Source organism: Pinus tabuliformis, chromosome J (assembly GCF_031772625.1).
Source record: "Pinus tabuliformis cultivar Carrire ecotype Pingquan chromosome J, CPIR1, whole genome shotgun sequence".
NCBI lineage: Eukaryota > Viridiplantae > Streptophyta > Pinopsida > Pinales > Pinaceae > Pinus > Pinus tabuliformis.
Window position 1 is genome coordinate 1126801473 of NC_142295.1, and position 21030 is coordinate 1126822502.

The window sequence follows — 21030 nt, forward strand, 5'->3', positions numbered from 1 at the left end:
ATTTATGTATATGATGAAATGCATGTAAAGTGAGGTTGAACGCTAATGAAACTATTGAATATCTTTTTGTGAGACATGGGATGCACTATAGATGAGGCGAAAGTAGAGGTAGAGGAGTTAAGTTATGGTGCAAGACCGATGTATGTTTATGGTTCTCCTCCCTACTTATCAATTTAGGGTTTACGATTTTTGGCCTCTACATATGATGTACTTTTGCATATGAGTATTCATAAGGGTTTTGTTGTTTGTTTAAGATTTCTCATACTTTGTTTTAGTTTCTATTTAATATCTCAAAATATTTTTTGCTCTCTATTTGATATCATCTAGTTTGGTTTTTGTTGGTTTTAGGCAATGGAGAAATAAAGACGAGTTTGAAGGCTGTTGTAGATTCTACTTGTGCTTTCAATGAAGAACACTACTCAAGATGAAGAGGTATGTATGATTCCATGTGTGTTTATTTAATATAGAGGCATCACATATCATTTGTGATTTATTTATTTACGAATGCAATGCAATGCATATAAAGAAGAAGATGGTGGCAATGAAGGAGAGTGTAGAGGCAGAGGTGGATGGTGAGTTCTTTTTGGATTTATTTTTTGATGGTGAGTTATTTTTTGATTATGTTATGAATTTGATTGATGAAACTATTGAAATATCTATGTAGAAACACTATATTATAGTGAAGAGGTAGTAGTAAAGGTGAGTTCTCTTTTGGTGCAAAATCCATGCTATGCTATGAAATCCTCATGTTGCTTTTTGTTTTATATTTCTCCAAAGATATTTGGTATATATTTAATAATTGTCATAAGATTTTATGGTCTCTATTTAATACTCTTCTATTTTTTAATGTGCAGGATGTCCTTGATTCGCCGTAGACGCTTTTTGGGATTGTAAAGAGGAGTTTGTCTACTATTTCTCTTTGTTTGTTTTGCTTTTGTTATTTTCATTTTTTTTTGCTATTGTTGTTGCTATATTTTGCTATTCCTTTGTTTTTGTACAACTACTGTTATTTTTTTTACATTTGTGAGCATGGCCATGCTAAATTGTGGTTTGGTATTTTGTTTTTCATGCTTGTTTTTTTGTTTTTTATTTTATTTATTTTTTAATATACCTTTGTTCATGGTTTTTGTTTTGGGTTCTATGAGTGTGGAAAGAGGTATGTATGAGGGAATTCACTAGTCAAAGATGAAAGAGGTATGTATGAACTACGTAATTTAATGGTTCCATTTGTTTTAATTGAACTCTTTTGTTGCTTGTTATATCATGTGTGCTCATGCAAATTTATTATAGGCAATATGGGTAAATTTATTATAGGAAATATGGGTAAAGGAAGGTAATTGGAATCTTCAAGCATAAGCAAAATTTTCTTCTAATTGAGTAGAATTTGTGGATATGGATGAAACAAAACAAAATTTTCAATCCAAGTTATGACATACTAGTTTTTATCTACATTTGGGAGGGGTACTAAGCACTTTGTGCAATCCAAGTTATGACATACTAGTTTTCATCTACACTTGGGAGGGGTACTAAGCATACTAGTTTTCATCTACATTTGGGAGGGGTACTAAGCATACTAGTTTTCATCTACATTTGGGAGGGGTACTAAGCACTTTGTGCCACTTGAGTGTAGGTTTCTTACGTGTGTATTTCAATCTCAACATTTTCATTAAAACATGGGACATATGCAATATGGGTAAAGGAAGGTAATTGGAATCTTCAAGCATAAGCAAAACTTTCTTCTAATTGAGTAGAGTTTGTAGATATTGATGAAACAAAACAAAATTTTCAATCCAAGTTATGACATACTAGTTTTCATTTACATTTGGGAGGGGTACTAAGCACTTTGTGCAATCCAAGTTATGACATACTTGTTTTCATCTACATTTGGGAGGGGTACTAAGCATACTAGTTTTCATCTACATTTGGGAGGGGTACTAAGCATACTAGTTTTCATCTACATTTGGGAGGGGTACTAAGCACTTTGTGCAATCTAAGTTATGACATACATCTACATTGTAGATTTCTTAATCTCAACATTTTCATTAAAACATGAGACATTTGTCCTTTTAGCCCCATAATATCTACAACTTTCTATATTGTTGCTTCATGAAAACTTGCTTCTAATTGAGTAGAGTGTTTGTAGATATGGATGAAACAAAGCAACTTTTTCAATCCAAGTTATGACCATACTAGTTTTCATCTACAATTGGGAGGGGTACTAAGCACTTTGTGCCATTGGAGAGTGTGGGTTTCTTATGTGTCCTTTTAGCCCCATAATATCTACAACTTTCTATATGGTTGCTTCATGTTTTTATGAAGGAGCCAAAAGCATCATGGACTTCTTCCATCATTCTATCATAGAGGAATGCATCTTTGATAAGAACTTATCACAGTTAGTCAATATAAAGAACATAAAAATTTTGGCTTCCTAGAAGGCTAGGAAAGATTGCATCCAACTTTGACCTCACTCCAACAATTCCCTGTAGCCCTTATCCTACATACATTTTTCTACCATTCTTCAATCAACTTTAGTTGGGCCTTAATTCACATACTAACTTGTCTTAGGACCAAGCCTCATATTGTTGAAAATAATAGCGAGAAAGGTCCTCCTTTGACTTGTGCCTCAGTCAATGAGACCAAGAAGCAGTTCTCCTTAGCATGCACGAGTTCTTAAAAATTAGGGAGAGTTCCTATAAGTTAGGACAGTTCATGAAGCAATTTGACTGATATGCAGGAGTGCAAGGCTTAGTTTCTTGTCTTCTAGTGCGAGTTATTTTTGGGAAAGGACAAACCAGTGAGCCTCAAGTTCTAAATTGAGGCAAGACGAGTTGCATGAGTTAGTTAACTCTTCAATCACTAGTTTGAGTTCCAAAAATAGAACTTGCCAGAATTAGCTAATTCGAATTACTTATAGGAGATCGAAAGGCACAATTGTGATCATTGTTTTGTGAGCACAAGTCAGTGAGACAAAGAAATATAGAGCATAGGTTTGTGTGTGAGCTTGTGAGAGGAAGAGCGTGCAAGAGAAGCTTGTGCGCATATTTGAGGAGGAATTTCCCTTGGGATTTGCGGAAGGATTTAGGGAGAATTCCCTAAATAATAAGAGCAGCCTATGCGCATAGATATAGGGAGGCAAGATCAAGCTACTTGCAAGTGTTTCAAACCTAGTTCAAGCAGGGTGAACCATTGTGTTTTCTGTTGAGACAATATTGTATTGTAAGAGATCTATTGCTCATTCTTCTATCAATAAAATTCTCAAACAAGCAAAGGGTTTTCCCAGTTGGGTTCCCTATAAAAATTGTGTTTTTGATATTGTGTGGTTGCGTTATTTCTGTTCCTATTCCACTCCAAATCGTTACAAGTATAGTTTCAGATTTGTTCATTCAAGTAAATCAAAATTTTCGTGGTTTTTCTACATGGTATCAGAGCAGTGAACAGAATCAAGACCAACACAAGTTGAGGCAAGCATCATAGGAGAAGAACTTTTGAAGCAGTCACAACCTCTAGGAGCCTTATCAAGTTAGAAGGAGCCGAGTTTTATTGTGCCTTTCTGTGATTTGGTATAGGCTGAGTTTGAGGGTAGTTCGTGGCTGAGCTCGAGGGCAGTGATGTGTTTTTTGTGTGTAATTCTCTTTGTATCAGGCCGAGATTTTCTATGTGCATTGGAAGGAGAGCTGAGCCCTTGTAGTCTCAGTATTGGAGGGCTGGAAGGCCTAATAGGTGGTTGGAACATTCCTTTAGGACAACGTATGAAGGAGGCTTGTAAAGGGAGGGTTACACAAGTTTTTGTGGAGGTTTAGAGGCCGAGTTGTGGAGGACTAGTGCACTGTGTTTAGGTGCACTAATCAGAGGCTGAAGAATCTCAAAGGAACACCTAGAACCGTGACCTAAGAAGAGTAGAAGAAGTCTGCTAGTTGAGGTATGTTTTGTGTTCTTTAGTGATTGATGCATTGCTAGGTTGTGTAGGGATGTTCTACAGTTTGTTTGAGCAACAGTTGGTTGACAACATTAACTACAGTATTGGAGGACTGTTAGTAGTTGTCTTTTGTGCCCTAAGTACAACCTCATGTTAAGAACTACAAGATTGTTAGTGGGCATGTGTTGGAGAGATCTCTAAGTATGCAGAATGGTGTACCAAGGATTGTGAGTAGATCACTGTTTAGAGGGAGCATCGAACTTCGTTCCATGGAAAGGGAGGATCATGATAGTTCTGGAAGATAATGGGGTGGGAGATTTCATCAAGCAGGCAATAATGCCACCTCAAGATCCCCAACAATTGGCCCAACATGATAAGAATGATATCAAGGCAAGGAGGATTATTCTAGAAGGGGTCAAAGATCATATAGTACCTCATATCCATGAGAAGAAGACAACATATGAGATGTTCGATTACATCTTAAAAGTGTATCAAAGTACTAGTGATACTAGGAAGCTTGCTTGTAAGGAGAAGCTAAGTATCTGGATGAGCAAGGATGAGCCCATTATCACATATTTATCAAGGTTCACTTAGGTACAAGATGAATTGTGTGGTGTTTCCGTGGTTGTATCTGATCATAACCTTTTGAGTTTTTCCTTACTTGGATTCACAAGTCTTGGAAAGGGTTCCAGGATGTTGTTAGTGGGAAGAGAGGACTTTCCAAATTGGGAAAGGTTTTGGATTGATTGCATCAGAAGAGATTCGAAGAGGGACCATAGAAGGGAGATTAGTTATGACAGTGGACAAGGAGAACTTTCCCTGACAAGCAAGGCCAAGGGCAAGAAGGGCCAAGGAGAGGTCGAGTCCAATCAGAAGGGCAAGAAGAAGGATCTAAGCAAGATCAAGTGCTTCCATTGCCATGAGTTTTGACACTATGCCACTAAGTGTCCTAAGCAGAAGGAGGAGTCCAGTAAGGATCATGTCGCTACATCAACGGAGGTAGATGCATTTTCTGCCCAGTTCAAGAAGGATTTCTCATTGATTACTTGCAGAGCAAGCTCAACTGATAGCAACATATGGTATATTGATTTAGGAGCATCCTTACACATGACCGGGAATAAGAAGAGTTTTAGCCACCTGAAGGAGAAGGACATACAATTTCAAATTGAGCTAAGAGATGATAGTCAGTATGTAGCTAGAGGAGTTGGTACTGTCAATTTTCAAAGGGACTCAAGTAATCCTCTTCATCTCAAAGATGTTCTCTATGTTCCAGGATTGAGGAAAAATCTTGTTTCAGTAGCTACCCTTGAAGACAAGGAAAATGATATCGTCTTCAGCAGAGATAAGGTGTACCTCCAACACTTAGCTTCTAGATGTAAGAATCAGATAGGTGATAGGGTGAAGAATCTCAACAAGTTGTAAGAATGAGATAGTTGTTAGGGTGAAGAAGTATGAGGATGAAAAGAAGGCACACTGGTGGGTAAACTATGGAACTGTAAAGACTTTATTCGTTATGTTACATATTTTTCCATTAGGTTTCAAAGGCTCGCAAGTTAGACTTTTGGAAGTTGTGGGGCTACACAAACATGAGAATAAAGATCTGAAGCTTCTAGATGTAAGAATCAAATAGGTGATAGGGTGAAGAATCTCAACAAGTTGTAAGAATCAGATAGGTGTTAGGGTGAAGCAATATCAGGATGAAAAGAAGGCACACTAGTGGGTAAACTATGGAACTGTAAAGACTTTATTCATTATGTTATATATTTTTCCATTAGGTTTCAAAGGCTCACAAGTTAGACTTTTGGAAGTTGTGGGGCTACAAAAACATGAGAATAAAGATCTGAAGCTTCTCTAAAACTATCAGAAATTCAGGTCGACATTTAAGCTTTTGGAACAATATATGTGCTCTCTAGTCGTCTAAAGACTTCAAAAATATAAATGAATATTGTCATTTGTTGCAATTGTTTTTGAAAATAGAAATGAATTATTGTTGTTTTCCTCAATTTTGTGTGGCAGCAAGCATTTGTGACTCTTATTTTGGTTGCTAAGCTTTGTACATTTCAAATATTTATCCATGATACCAAGGTTTGTGCTATGCTATCCTACTTGTTTATTTTTATTATGCCTATTATGCCGATAGGTGTTTCTCTGCGGGCTTTGGCTGGGCAGATCTAGCCAATCAAAGACGTCTATTTTCGTTTCCCCCTTCCAATGACAATCTGACATCTGTACCAGCTGTTACACCTTATTCATGCTTCAGTTGTGCCTAGGCAAGGTCATTTCCCTCTCCTAGGGTTTTGAAGGCAATTTCTCTTGGATGGTCAAATCACCGGCAAAACTTGTTTCCTAATGTTCATACACCTTCCCTATCCTTAAAGTACCATATCAAACACTTCCCATCCCTTAGATCCGCCAAATTCCTCATTTTTGCACAAACCCTAGTTTCTAGCTACAACCTGGCAATTTTCTAGGTTTGGCCTATGTTTTGCCCTTTTGGACCCCTTCCCCTCTCTCAATCTCTGAGATTCCACTTTCCCCTGCTTCCTAACATCCCTCCCCACTCCCAAAAATTTCCCCAAGAATTTAGAAGCCTCTTATCCCCTTCATTTCGCTCCATTTCGACAAAATTCCTTGTTTCACACATCGGGACAAGTCGCACTCAAATGATGTTCCAGAGCAATAAAAGATGAATTTTGGAAAAAGGAAAGAGGTTTTTGTCCACAACATGCCAAGGAAGAAAAAACTCCTTCACTTTTTTCACAGGTGTCATGGTTTTAAATAAATCTCAAAAATACCGGCGAGAATGAAGGTGCTCCAAGGACGGTTGGCCAAAGCACAAAAACGAAGGAAAACGCCCGATCCACTCCAAATTTTGGCCAAAGCCTCTTTGAATGAGAATGGTACTTGATTGGGGACTCCCAGCCCAAATTTCAAGAAATTTGGAGAAAATTTTGTCATTTGTGAATTTTTTATGCCAAACACAGGTTTTCTCCATTAACGGGTCTCACCCCCCGCGCGACCCTTCATCATGGCAACTCCTTTTGGCGAAAACTCAGCATTTCTAGATTTTTCATGCAAAGTTACATATGCCCATGGATGGACTTGAGATTTTGTGCAGTTTTGGTCCCCCAAAAGGTCAAAAAACTACCAAAAAATGACTTTCTGGCCCTTTTTTGAGTTGCAGAAATGAGTCTTGGGAGAATTAAGTTTTGACAGGGAAAATGACCTCAAAATTCAAAAATTCCAGTTGGGTTGGAAAGTAGACTCATAGACCTTTCCAAAAAGCCCACTTTTTCTCAATTTGGACACCTGCAAGTGCCTCAAACATTTCTCCAAAGGCGCGTGACCCGTCAGGCAGGGGCGCGCGACCCGTCAGGCAGTTTTTGCCAGATTGCATTGTACAGCCCAGAAAACGCAGTTTTGACCCAGTTTGACTTTTTGGGGTGGAATATGATTATCTTGGATGTAATTATTGTAACTCTAAGACACTTTTACTCTTGTTTAACACTTCTAGAAGATTCATTCATGTAAAGGGTAAATATTTAATGAATGGATTGGTTTCCTAGCTTATAGAGGCAAGTTGTTTTGACTGCCTAGATTGTAGTGCTTAGTTTAGAAGTGGTTGAAACAGCTCCTATGATAGTGAGCTCGACCCATGGATGCAGGGAAAGAGGTTAGATCATCTATATTATGTACTTTCTTGCTCATTTTCATGGTTGGACTCTTGAGGGAGAAGCTATCATTGTATTATTCACTATATCTCTGCAATTTTTGGCTAAGGAAGACCAGGGTTTTGCAGTCCTCTTTGGGATTCTTGTGGACTCATGTGTTGATGGTGTGTTTCTCAATGTACTTGTAAGCTTGATTATGTGATTCATTTCCTTTCTTTTACTTCTGCACATTAAGCAAATGAAGTGTTAAAGTAAGAATTCATGCTTGCCATGCTCTGCTTTTAAGTTTGTTTAATTTCAATGTTTTCTTCTGTCTAAAGAGAATTCAAAGTTATTGTTTGCTCTCTTTAGCTCTTCATCTTTCATTCCTGGCCATCCACCTCAGTTAAAGGCATCAACGTTGTCTCCTACCTCGCCCCAAGGAACCCCCTGCAGAAACTGTGTCCAATCCCCGCACCCAAAATTGCCCTCTCCTCAATTTGCCACCAAAAACCCAAAAAACCCCAAATCAAACTCTTTGATCAGTTTACTAGCCTAATATCAGTGTTACCTTATTGATCATCTCATCTTTTGAATATTTTACGAGATAGACCGGAGAGAGCCTTCTCCGGCCCCGTAGGGCTAGCTACGAGGCTAAATGGTTTGATGTTGCCTTGAGGTTTGCCTTTCTCAGCCTGAGGTGAAATTTCAAGCGCTAACACCAGCGTAAATAAAAGTTGTTGGTTGGGCATAATGGAGTTTCGGCCCATGTTGGAGGGAATCACTGCCTAGAACACGTTTCTTTGTGGGCTTTGGCTGGGCAGATCCAACCAATCAGAGATGCCTATTTTCGTCACCCTCCTTCCAATGACAATTTGACATCTGTACCAGCTCAGATAATAGTTGGCAGTTGGGCATAATGGATTTTCAGCCCATGTTGGAGGGCATCACTTGCAAGAACAGTTTGCCTCTGTTAATGGTCGCCTTATGTGCACAAGTAGGCGCAGCTTCGTGCCCACTACCACTTACAATATGTGCAAACAAGCGGTCGCAATGTTGTGCACACTACTGCCACAAATTAGTGCTTGGAGTTCAGACTTGGCACGATTGAATCTTTCCAGTTCATTATTGATTTTCTTTGTCAAGACTATTTAAATCAACCAAAAGCGATCTCTTAAGTTCCAGGAGTAAGGTGGGAGCAGGCCATTGAGGCAGTGTGTGAAATTTCAGATGATAAAGAGACACACCTTCAGCTGACCCTCAATGGCTTTAGTGGAGGCGTAAGCAGGTCCCTCCCCCACTGGTTCCCAACACTTCTCCCTATCCTCCTCCCAGAAGTTCGTTTAGTCAGAGAAGGCACGAGGCATTTGCAGACAATATGTTCAGGACTGCCACGGATTTACAGGTTTCTAACATAGAAGAAGGTAGTAGATTGCAAGCTAAGAGCATCTGTGATGGTCTTTTGGCTTCACTGAAAGCAGAGGAAGCAGGTGAACTGATAGTATTATATTTAGTTTTTCAATATATCTTTCTATGGTGACTTGGGCTTTATTTTGGGGCTCATTTCCCCTTTTTTTGATGCTATGTTTTTTGTTATGATGTTAATTATAAAGTACAGAGCTAACCCTAAGCTTTTTCATGGTTGCACTGAATAGCAACTTGATTTCACATATTTAGATCAAAAAGACAAATACCCTCATATAGATATCTCAAATGCCCTACAAGTACAATGATTCGTTATTGGTTTCATATCTTTGTGTGCACAAGTACATCCAATCGCTCGGGCTTAGTTGTTATTTCATGCAATTACTGATCTTAAGTTGCTACGTTGAATAAGTCTTCTCTAGAATAATCCAGTATCTCCATATCAAACTCACATTTTTAGTCTGGCTTGGGAGGTTTGATCATAGTTTCTCATATAGATTATATATCTTGTTTAACATGGGCTCTATTTTCTAGGATTGAAATAAGTTCTGTTTTGACTGAAACCTTGAGGGTTTTGACCTTAACTACACTTGTTGTTATGTATGATATTTTACAACTAATAGAAGGTTTCAAGCAGGGTTTTGACCTTAACTACACTTCTTGTTATGTATGATATTTTACAGCTAATAGAAGGTTTCAAGCTACAACATGGATAAAGAGCATGGTTGGATCTCTAGATATGCCATGCGAACCATCTAAGGAGGAGTTTTGTCTTTGCTTGAGAAGTGGGATCATTTTATGTAATCTTATCAATAAGGTTCAACCAGGAGCAGTGTTTAAGGTGGGATACCATTTATGCCCGTTGGAATGTTCACATATTTTATGAAACCTGTTATTGTCTTGAAATCCAACCTTTCTTTTTCTAACTTGTTATTTGTCTTGGGCTGTTTAGCAGGTGGTTGCAAATCATGTTTCATCACTTCCTCCAGAAGGACGACCTTTATCTGCCTATCATCATTTGAGAATGTAGAAATTTTCTTGTAGCTGCTTAAGAGATGAAGTTGCCTACTTTTGAAGCTTCTCATTAAGAGCAGTTTATTGAGTTGATTTCATGCTTCGAAGTTCTAGAAACTATTGATGCTTGAAAATTAAAAATTCTTTGCTTTACACATCCTTAACCACATGCTTTGGTTGAAAGATGTAATGGGAGCATTATTAAAGCGGTTTGCTGAAAAAATGACAATTGGCAAGGAAAATGTTGGTCAGAACCTTGTTGAAGCCATACAAACTGCTGCACCGGTATGCAAATATCATACCTATTCTTTTGCACTAATCCTACTCGATTAAGCACAAAACATTCTAAATGCAACATATGCTTCAAAACCCTAGTCTTGTTCAGTCATACATATTAGATATTAAAGATTTCTGTAAGCATATTGAACACTAGTTCCTCAAGAGTTCATGCTTTTAACTCTTTGTTGCTATGCAGCAGGGTTCGATGCAAGCATTCATGAATCTTATCATTGGAATTTTTGTAGAGAATAGACAAGACAAATTTTCCCTGGTGAGCATCAATTGTCCTTGTCCTTGATGCAAAATGAAATACAAATTATCTCATTGCACAATATCCATAGGTTTCATGAGTAATATCTGTTATCAAATGACTTAACACATTGGCTGAAGTAAAAAAGAATCAACCATAAATACATATGCTACAGAGATTCCATCGGGATGTGGTGATTTTCACTCAGTCCTCTCTTTGTTTGTGTTTAAGATCAGAGTGAGAAGTTCTGTTCTCCAGTTTGATGGCAATTTTCATCTTATGTTAACTCTAATTTGCTTTGAAGATTCAGAAAAGCTAGGATCAAGACAATTATTTCCTAAGAGAAAAGTGGTGACTGTCAAAGTCAAGATCCAAAACCTTTGCATACCAGTCAGGAACATCAAATGCCTTTGGAAGCACAAAGAAAAGAAGTCAATGTGAGTAATATTTTAAACTCTTCACTAAAAATAATAAAATTTTGATGTTGTGGAGGCAAATCAGAAATGTAAACAAAATGTACTGCAGCACGAAATAATTTCAGTCGCCATTTGATTCAGTATAATGAAGGACTATTGTTTGATGAAGAATTGCATATGTGATATGTAGAACATTTTTTTAATAATCTAGGAAGATTATCCTACCATGTTTGCATTGCCTCTATTTCCATGATGATGAGATAACCAACGTAGCTTCAAGCCTGATTACTAGTATCCCTTGTGAGCCTCATCCCAACATGCCCCTGCTGCCCTAGAGTAGGCTAGTAGGAAACATTTTAAAGAGTTATATCTTACATGTGCAGTCACAGAGTATGCAATCAGGGAGCACCAGTTTTTTTGCAAATGCAGTCAGAAATCACAATTTTTTCTGATTCTGTTTGGAATAATGAAACTAAATCAAACGAATACTGCTTTTGTTGTACTAAAGCAAACATGTTAATCATTTTGTGATCCACTACTGTCTCATTATTGATTACCATCTTTTAGAAATTTCACAATGCTCATTTTATTAAACAATGGATATGATTTTATCAAACAATGGATATGATTTTCAAGACATAAGAGACATTTCTTAGAGCACGGGAAGATGTACAAGTGTTACAGCCAGAGTGGCGAAGGGATTTTGAATTGCTTGGTAAGTTAAAGCCAGAGACTTCTACACCTCGACGTTGAATGGGGGATTATTATTTTCTTTAATGTTCAAACTTTGTAAGCTATACATTTGTTTTGTTTTCATGTATTGCTATCCGATTAAGCTATTATCATGAATGGCACTGACTTCTTTCTCTCTAAAACATTATTTTTTAAGATAACCGGGTCACAGGAATTTCTAATGCTGCTAGGGGATATCAGAGTTCTGGAAGAAAACAAGATTCTTTATAATAGCCTTCAAGACCTCAAAGGTGTTTGTCAGGGTGGAAAAGGTCGTCTTATTCGAGCGAAGCAATAAAGGTCTCAGTTGGAAGGTGGGTAAAAGGGTAAACATGCACTGGATAGGAATTTGAATCTGGAACCACAACCATAGACTCTGTCGCTTACGTCCTGGCTCTGATGAAGGAAAACTAAGGCATCAGAAAATAATCTCCTATCTTGTAAGCAACTAAATCTTATGGCTCCTAGTGGGGGGAATAAACACCCAATTGGGGGGCCTTCACTCCCTGGGTGTCTGCTTGATTATTATGACTGTGATAATCAGATATGACGAGGGGATCGAAATCTTAATGTTGTGTCGTCAAAATACTGCCACCCACATATCCCTGCAATTATTGCCAGAATGGATGCCATCGTTATATTATGACAATTACAGTAATCTCTAATTATATTTACTGTTTTCTTGGGGCTCAGGAATCATAAGGGTATACTGCAGAATCAGACCCCATTTTGGGGGTCAATCTGACGCCCACAGTGCAGTGGAATTTATTGGGGAAGATAGATCCCTCCTTGTCAATACATCCAAAATGGGAAAAGATGTACAGAGGATATTCAATTTTAATAAGGTGTTTGGGCCATCTGCTACACAAGGTACTGATTAAAGAGTCTTTTGACCTCGTCTTCTGACATAATAAAAATAAATAAAAAATAAAAATAAATAAATAAATAAAATACCTATATTAAGACTATATTATTAATATATAATAATAAATAATTTAATTAAATTAAATAAATTACCTTTTCTAACTAACCATTTAAATTATTTTATTTATTTATATTTTTAACCCTAACTTTATGATTTTAATATATATATATATATATATATATAAATAAATTACTTTTTAGCTAACCATTGAAATTATTCCCATCCTTAACAACCTATTATTATATATGTATTATTAAATAATTTAAATAAATAAGTAAATTATCTTCTTAAACTAACCTCTAAAAGTATTTTATTTTTTTCCTAACTTTTATCTTAATAACCTAATATTATAACTTTTATAGATATCTATCTATATATATATATAGATATATAAATTAATTTTTAAAACTAATAATTAAAAATATTTTATGTATTAATATTAAAAATAATAATATTATTAAATTAATGAATAATAATTTGATGTGGGTCCTAAGGTCAAAATTAGTCGTTGTTCGATTTATCCATTGGAGTCTCTGCTCAAACTATTTAACATGCTAAGCTGGATCTGTTTCTTCAACTTGTCTTGACGATGAACCACACGTGTTGGTTCGAAACGCGTCGACAAAGGTCTTTCTATATGTGATTTATGCCGAAGCTCTTCTTATAACAATTACTAACTTATTTTTGTCCATGAAATGGCAGAGGAAATTTACATGGATACACAGCAATTGATCCGATCTGTAATTCAAAATAGGCAAAGATGTACAGAGAATATCCAATTTTTATAAGGTTTTTGGGCCATCTGCTACACAAGGTACTGATTAAAGAGTCTTTTGACCACGTCTTCTGGCAAAATTTGCATAAAATCACTGACTTGTTTTTGTCCATGAAATGGCAGAGGAAATTTACATGGATACACAACCATTGATCCGATCTGTAATGGATGGTTACAATGTCTGCATTGTTGCGTATGGTCAAACAGGATCTGGAAAGACCCACACCATGGTTAGTATCTTTCTTCTAAGGATTTTGTTCAAAAAAATTGGTGATTTTCTAAAGATGTATATTTAAAATTAAAATGGCTTAGATGAGAAAGCAGCTTCTGATTCTTAACTAATAGATTAATTTTTAGATCTTTCTCAAGGTAACCTAGCTTGACATTCCACACTTATTAAAATTCAGAGTGGTCTAACAGGTTCTTTCTGAAAAGGAATTCGGAGTCAACTATAGATCTCTCAGTGACCTCTTCGAGTTATCTCAAATAATTTATTCTCTGTTTTTATGACTTTGTAGCTCCAAACGGACATGCTGAGCGAACTTTCAGTACACCACCTGATCAGTAGTCGATGAAGGTGGGAAAACGAAGGTTGTAATAACGTCAGTTTTGCCCTTGTGGACGTTTTAATGCTCTCGGCAAACTAGTGTTAAGTGATGTTGTATAATAGTGCCAGCGTTTCTCACAAGCCATCAGGTAGGTTTATGCTTCCTTTATAGAGGAAATCAAGGATAAAAGAAAAATATAAATTGTAAATCAAGTGTAAATCGATGTTAAAGAAAATGCAACGGACTGGGACTACAATTTTGAAAGTCCACTTGAAATTCCTTGTAAACCAAGGAATAATGCTTATAGTTTATTATTTGCAATATGCACCAAGATTTTTTTTAATAATTCCTTGTAAACCAAGGAATAATGCTTGTGCATCAACATTTTTTTATAACAAGTTAATTATTATATTGGTTTGTAGGATAAAGGCTACTTGTGAAGAAGTAGAACTGTAAGAAGCCATCTTAGTTGTCACACGATATGTGTAAATGCAAGGTCACATGTAATTTCCTATGTGACCAGATATAATCCAGCTGTTAAAAGACTAGCGGCACAGAGGGAAGCTTTACCAACAATTAACTTCCCAATAAATTCTAGGTGTCAAATTTTGATTTGGGGATGAACTGGAATCCCCTTCAGCAATGGATAATATGGACTGCAAAAGATAGAAGTATGGAATGTGATTAAGTTGAAAAGAACAATGTTACCTCTAACCAAACGCAAAGGGATGTCAATCTTCATTTTGGTTTAGCAGAGGAAACTATTTTCACACATGGAAAACACTATGCCCATATATTCCTGCAATAAAACACCATGTCCATATATATTCCTGCAATAGGATGCAGGAAAATAGGATTTGGAAATGACTTGAAAATGTAATCATAATTGGAGCAATGTGTTTAAATATTTTTAATTTGAATATTAACATAATTTCATAATTGGAGCAATGTGTTTAAATAATTTTAATTTGAATATTAACATTGTATACACAACAGATATTTTTAGGAGCAATGTGTTTATGCATTTTTAATTTGAATACTATTGTATATACAAGGTTTTTGCCAAAAAAAAATGAAATGGACAATTTAGTAGACGAATTTAGATTTGCGTAATTAAAATGATTTTTCAATTTTAAGATGTTAAGATTGATTGTTGGATTTGTAATTTAATGATTTTTAACATGGTTGGGAGATAAATTAATTGATGTGACTTATAAATTGTGATTTTCTCTTTTTGGATATTAACCCTATTGCAATTTTTTTATGATAAATTTTTATTTTGAAATGGTTTAGTTTTTACATTAAATTATCATATAATTGATTTATGCATGTTTTTGGGTGATTGAAATTTTGTGTATTATGAATTGAATGCATTGTAGTTTTCTTCTTTTTGTGATTTAATATATCTCAAATTTCAAATGATAAAGTGAGATTTAATATATCACAAATTTCACATGATAAATTGTAGTTTGAGGTCTAGTTTTTACCTTAATTTTAATTTTTGAGAATTGTGATAGAGATTTGGCTTATACATAACTTTGAATTGGAAAGTTCACATGTTAAACTGATTGGCTTATACATAACACTATTCTCTAGTTTTGTAATCTTATATTTTTTTTTGAGAATTATGATCAAAATTTTGGATATTATGAATGAACATTTTTTCTTTGGATTGGAAAGTCCACATGATAAACTGTGTTTTGAAATGATTTTATTTGTCTCACTAAAATTTATGCATAGTTGTAGCCTCAAGTGTTAAAATCTTACATTTTTCTGAGAACTATGAGTAGAGTATTATGAATGGAAAGTGGGAGTAGAGTATTATGAATGGAAAGTGGAAAGTGCTTGCATATTGCGATTGTATCAAACTGTACAAAAAAAACTATAAACATTATCTTGAATTGTAGGTTACAATGTAGTTAAAATTGAGGTTTAGTTCAAGATAAAAAACCTTAAAAGTATGAATATAAATTGTAGTTAAATCAAATCTAGTACAAATTATCTACAAAATTTAAACTACAATGAAATGAACTTTTTCCACTATAGAGATCCATCTTTAAATTAATGAAATGAAAACATTTTCCACAATATTGATCCATATTTAAATTACAATGAAATGTTTTTTTTTCTATAATACAGATCCATTTTTAGAAATTTAAGGAGATGAAATGTGAAGCAAAAGTTTAATAATCTTTTGATGGAAAATAAAAGTTATTGTGTCATTTTTGTTTCAGCTAGTTTAAGTTTGTTCTAACCAACAATAAATCCATCTTAAGCTACTCGTTTGTTCTACCTAATAATAAATACATCCTAAGCTGTTCCAATTTAATGTACAATAAATCCATAATCCATCTTAACCTTACAAAGAGCAAAGTCTAAAAAGTAAAAGTTTCAAATTTCAACATTCTTTATTCTATAAATGGTTAAACATTTATTAAAATGACAAAAAATGTAAACAGAGTTGAGATATAATCTAACATAGGGCTGAAACCAATAATGCATTGATGAAACAAGAAAACAAGTTTTCCATTAATAAGTGTATAAATTAATATTTTAAGAATGAAAATTTGTTTTAATTATTTTTGAAAGGATCTTTTCATCCTAAATAGATGGTCGCACTATTTTTTTATTCATTTAAAAAGATTGATATGTGCGCCTCTTCGAGTTGTCGAGATAATACAATAAACAAACACGCACACTGCGCTTCTCTCATTACCACATTAAGCCTTACCACTTTTATCTCTATAAATTCGTTGCAACATAAGCTTTAGAAATATACACATTCCTTTAGAAGAAAGGAAAGGTTTGAAGTTGTTGTAAGAAAGAAGCAGGGCAATCAAAATGGATTTGCACTAGATATTCGCAAACACCATACCTGTCTATCAAAAACATTGCATTACATTACGTTAGGATTATGACTGAAAAAAATTGCAAGTGATATGCCCACTGGAGCCTTAGATTGGGCACCCTCAATCTTACGCCACTTGGCAGGCCCAAATATCCCAATTCTAGCGGCTAGAAATTCCTAGATCTAATGGCCAAGATCACCTAGATTGGATGAACAAGATCTACCAAATCTCATGCCACGATTTATGAGATTGTACAGTTAGAAAGATCCATATCTTACAGCCAAAATTTTCCAGATTGGACGACCAAGATCTACCATATTTGATGGTTATGATTGCTCAAATTGGACAGCCAAGATCTACTAGATTCGACGACCACGATTGCCCAGATAGGATGGCCAAAATGGCCCAAATCTGATGGTTACAATTTCTCAAGTTGGACAACCAAGATTGCCTAGATCGGACGACCAAGATCTGTTAGATTTGTTGTGATCACTTAAATTGTATGACCAAGGTCTACCAAATCTGATGGCCACGATTGCCTAGATCGGATGGCCAAGATCCGACGACTATAATTTTTCAAATCAGAGGACCAAGATCTATATTTGATGACTTTTATTGCCCAAATTGGACGACCAAAATCTACTAGATCTGATGGCCAAGATTGCCCAGATCGGACGACCATAATGGCCCAGATCTGACGGCTATAATTTCTCAAATCGGACGGCCAAGATTTACTAGATATGATGGTTGTGATTGCTTAAATTGGACGACCAAGATCTACCAGATCTGACGACCACGACTTCCTAGATTATATTGCCAGAATGGCCTAGATTAGATAACTACAATTTCTCAGCTCAGACGACCACGATTGACTAGATATATGGCCATGATTTACTAGATCGGATGACCAAGATCTACCATATCTAACGACTATGATCTCGCATATTTGACGACCAAGATCTGCTAGATTTCATGACCATGATTGCGCAAATCGGATAGCCAAAATGGCCCAGAGTTGATGGCTGCAATTTCTCAAACTGGACAGCCATGATCTCTCAGATCTAACGACCATGATTTGTCATATTTGACGGTTGTGATCACTCAAATTGGACTGCCAATATCTACCAGATCTGACAATCGAAATGGCCTAGATATGACAATTGCAATTTATCAAATCATATGCCCATGATCGCCCAGATCTAATGACTTTGCTTTACCATATTGGACGACCAAGATTTGTCATATTTGATGGTCTAGATTGCTTTGATCAAACAATCGAGATTGTCCATATCAGATGACCAACATTGCCTATATCTGACTGCCACAATTTCTCAGATGTGAAGGCCAAGATTCCTTTGATCGAACTACCAAGATTATCTTGATTAGACGGCCAAGATCACCCAAATTTGACGATCACAATTTCTGATATCTATGATCGATATTGCTCTGATCAAATGGCTATTAGAGGGCCAAGATTGCCCATATATAAGGGCTACTATTTACTAGATCAGATGGCTTCGATTTTTTAGATTTGACAGTCACAATCGCTTTGATTGAATGGCTGAGATTGTCCATATCGAAGGGCCAAGATCTCAGATTTGACGATCAAGATCATTTTGATCAAATGACTGAGATTGTCCATATTAGAGGACCAAGATCAAACTAGATGGCCACGATTTCTCATATTTGACTGTCAAGATCGATTTAATCGATCAATCGAGATTGTCTAGATCAAATGATCAAATTTTCCTAGAGCTGGAGCCCTTGATTTGGGTAGTGGATCTCACGCCACTTGGAAGTTAGGTTGATGGTTGGTGTGTATAAGTTGTTTGACACATGGCATCCCTACAGTCATAGATCGATCGGTGAGTCGATATGTGATTTTTCACAATATGGTAAGTTTGTCAGTTGGAGGCGTTGTCTGGTAATTTTGTAGGAATGTGTGTTTGTGAGGTTTATAAAGGATCAATATGATTTAATTTTAATGTATGTAGGAGGAATTCAATGTGGTCGCCAAAGGAGATGTGCAACCTGCAAAACCTTAGTAATGTAGACAACCATTTAAATCACCTCACGGGGCCTATAATTGTAGTATTCTCCCTAAAGATTAGGAATTAGAGATGGCGGACTTGTCCCAAAAAAATTTAGGGGCTCAATACCTTTGAAAGTGGTCGATATACACAATATGCAACAGTTGGTCATGTCGCACAATTCATTGATTGAAGCAATACCCTCTTTAATCAGCATGATCTCAGCTCCAATACCTCTTTTGTTGGGAAATTTGGCATGATTGAAGACTCTGGAGCTCAATAAAAATCTTTTTAGTGGAGGAATACCCAATACATTTCTAAATCTCACATCTCCATTGGAATTGAACCTATCCTAAAGCTTTCTTGTTGTAATAGTTTTGGTATTGACCATCAAAGAATTCACTACAAATACAATCACTCTACCATAAATCAGATTTGGTTTGTTATGTTTTAAACTTCTTAAACTAATAAACTAGCCATTTTTTAGTAATAAATTAGCCTTGAAGTAAAATCATGAGCAAAAGGCATAGCCTAAGATGAGATATAGTTTATAAGCCACTAGCCTTAAGTTACAACATGTATACTATTGTGTTTAAATTTAAAAATCGAAAAGTATACATTGAAATTTTCTTTGAAGTTTAAAGTCTTGAAAAACATAGTCACATCACAATAAATTTATGTTAGTAAAAGGCAACAATACCTTATGGTTATGGTTATTCCCATGCTTATTCTTAGTGTAGAAAGATCATGTTATATATTAATGTTTTTATTGTTGATGTGAAGTCTCTCAGCTAATGCGGAATTTTTGACATAACAAACATTATATAGTAGAAACAAAGTCATTATGTAGGTGTATGTTGGGTGATCCCATATCCAATAATTGTACCATCTATGTTGACTTGATGGTGTAGGTTTGGTAAAGATTATGTGTTAACTTGATGGTGTAGTTTTGGTAAGATTATATGGTAGGTTTTTACCACTAAGTTCATCCTCTATTGTGCATACCATGAATTACAAATATGTCACCTCCAAGGAGTTTGTGGTGCACTACCTGGTTAAAGATCAATAAGGGTTAATGAGGTTTGACTCACTTGACCCCATAAATAACAAGTTAAAAGTAGATTTGGATTTCCATGTGCCCAAAATAAGGTATTCTAACTATGGTCTAATAGTAGGTTTGCACCCATAATTAGATCCATAAATGTAGGAATTACCCAAGAATATTTCCAAAATGTCAAAATGAGTCAAACTTGGTGAACAAGGAATAAAAAAAATCCAAGGACCCCACCTAAGTGTTAGACATCCTAATAAGGCCCCAAACATATGATAATGTGAAGGGTATTATAAGGAAATGTTGATCACATTAAAGTAATAATTGAGAGGTATTATTTTGTCATTGGGCCAGTAACACATGAATCTAGTGTAGGTTTGAACCACATAATGCACTCCCTATTCTAGATAGCCGCATATTAGTAATCGAGGATGAAGGAGGTGAATATGCTAGGTTAGATGTATAAAGGGCAAGAGAAGGGAGGTGGAAACACTAGGGTGACCTTATTGAGTGAAGATGAGAGAGGTGACTATTCTAAGCTAGATTAGTGAGGACAAAAGAGTAGAGAGAGTACTAGGTATTATTAGTATGATCACAAAAGTGACCATGTAGCTACAATTGACCACTTAACACTCAATGTCTTGCAAGTGAAGCATGGTTGTTGACTAAGATTCCATCTTCTTGATTTGGCCCTACTCAAGATAATGATCCATGAGGTGACCAACCAAATGAACAAAGTAGAAAAATGACCAAGAGTTTGGAGAGATGGAAGGAAAATAGACTACCTTGAATAGGCTTGAGTTGTCAAGGAGAGTAACAAATGAAGCATAGTAGAAGTACAATGCCATCAACCCTTAATATAGTCATTAAAGGTCCTTATAAAGGTCTTATTCAAGTCGAGTTTTAATTTGATTTGGTATATCCTTATTGAAAACACTTACAGATAAGAAAAATTGTATTAGGGCATTGGTGAAATATGGATGATAGAGGAGAGACCTACATCAAGTGTTTGGATGATAAGGGAATGAAGGAGAATTAGTGCTCCTCTAAGCTAGTTGAGAACAACGAAGATGTGACAAAGTGGGAAGCCCATGTGGAGTTCCCTTAAGGATAATCATGTATTAAAATAAAAATAAAAGTAAGTCTTGATAAGTCTTACCTAGTCACACA

At 35.8% G+C, this 21030-nt stretch overlaps 1 protein-coding gene across 3 annotated transcripts; it reads left to right on the forward strand.

Moving 5' to 3' along the window:
• The first annotated feature begins 351 nt into the window (after positions 1-351).
• Positions 352-14816, forward strand: LOC149231039 (uncharacterized). Of its 3 annotated transcripts, XR_016247414.1 has the most exons (5): positions 352-432; positions 527-572; positions 13506-13612; positions 13901-14078; positions 14353-14816. XR_016247414.1 is itself a non-coding variant. In XM_089376184.1 (4 exons), the coding sequence occupies exons 1-4, from the start codon at positions 406-408 to the stop codon at positions 13955-13957; spliced, it is 237 nt and encodes a 78-aa protein (XP_089232310.1). In that variant the 5' UTR covers positions 352-405; the 3' UTR covers positions 13958-14253. The 3 variants fall into 3 exon arrangements, 1 of the variants encoding a protein (XP_089232310.1); XM_089376184.1 differs by lacking the exon at positions 14353-14816 and having other exon boundaries at positions 13901-14253; XR_016247415.1 differs by lacking the exons at positions 352-432; positions 527-572 and adding an exon at positions 11586-11665.
• Positions 14817-21030: the final 6214 nt, after the last annotated feature.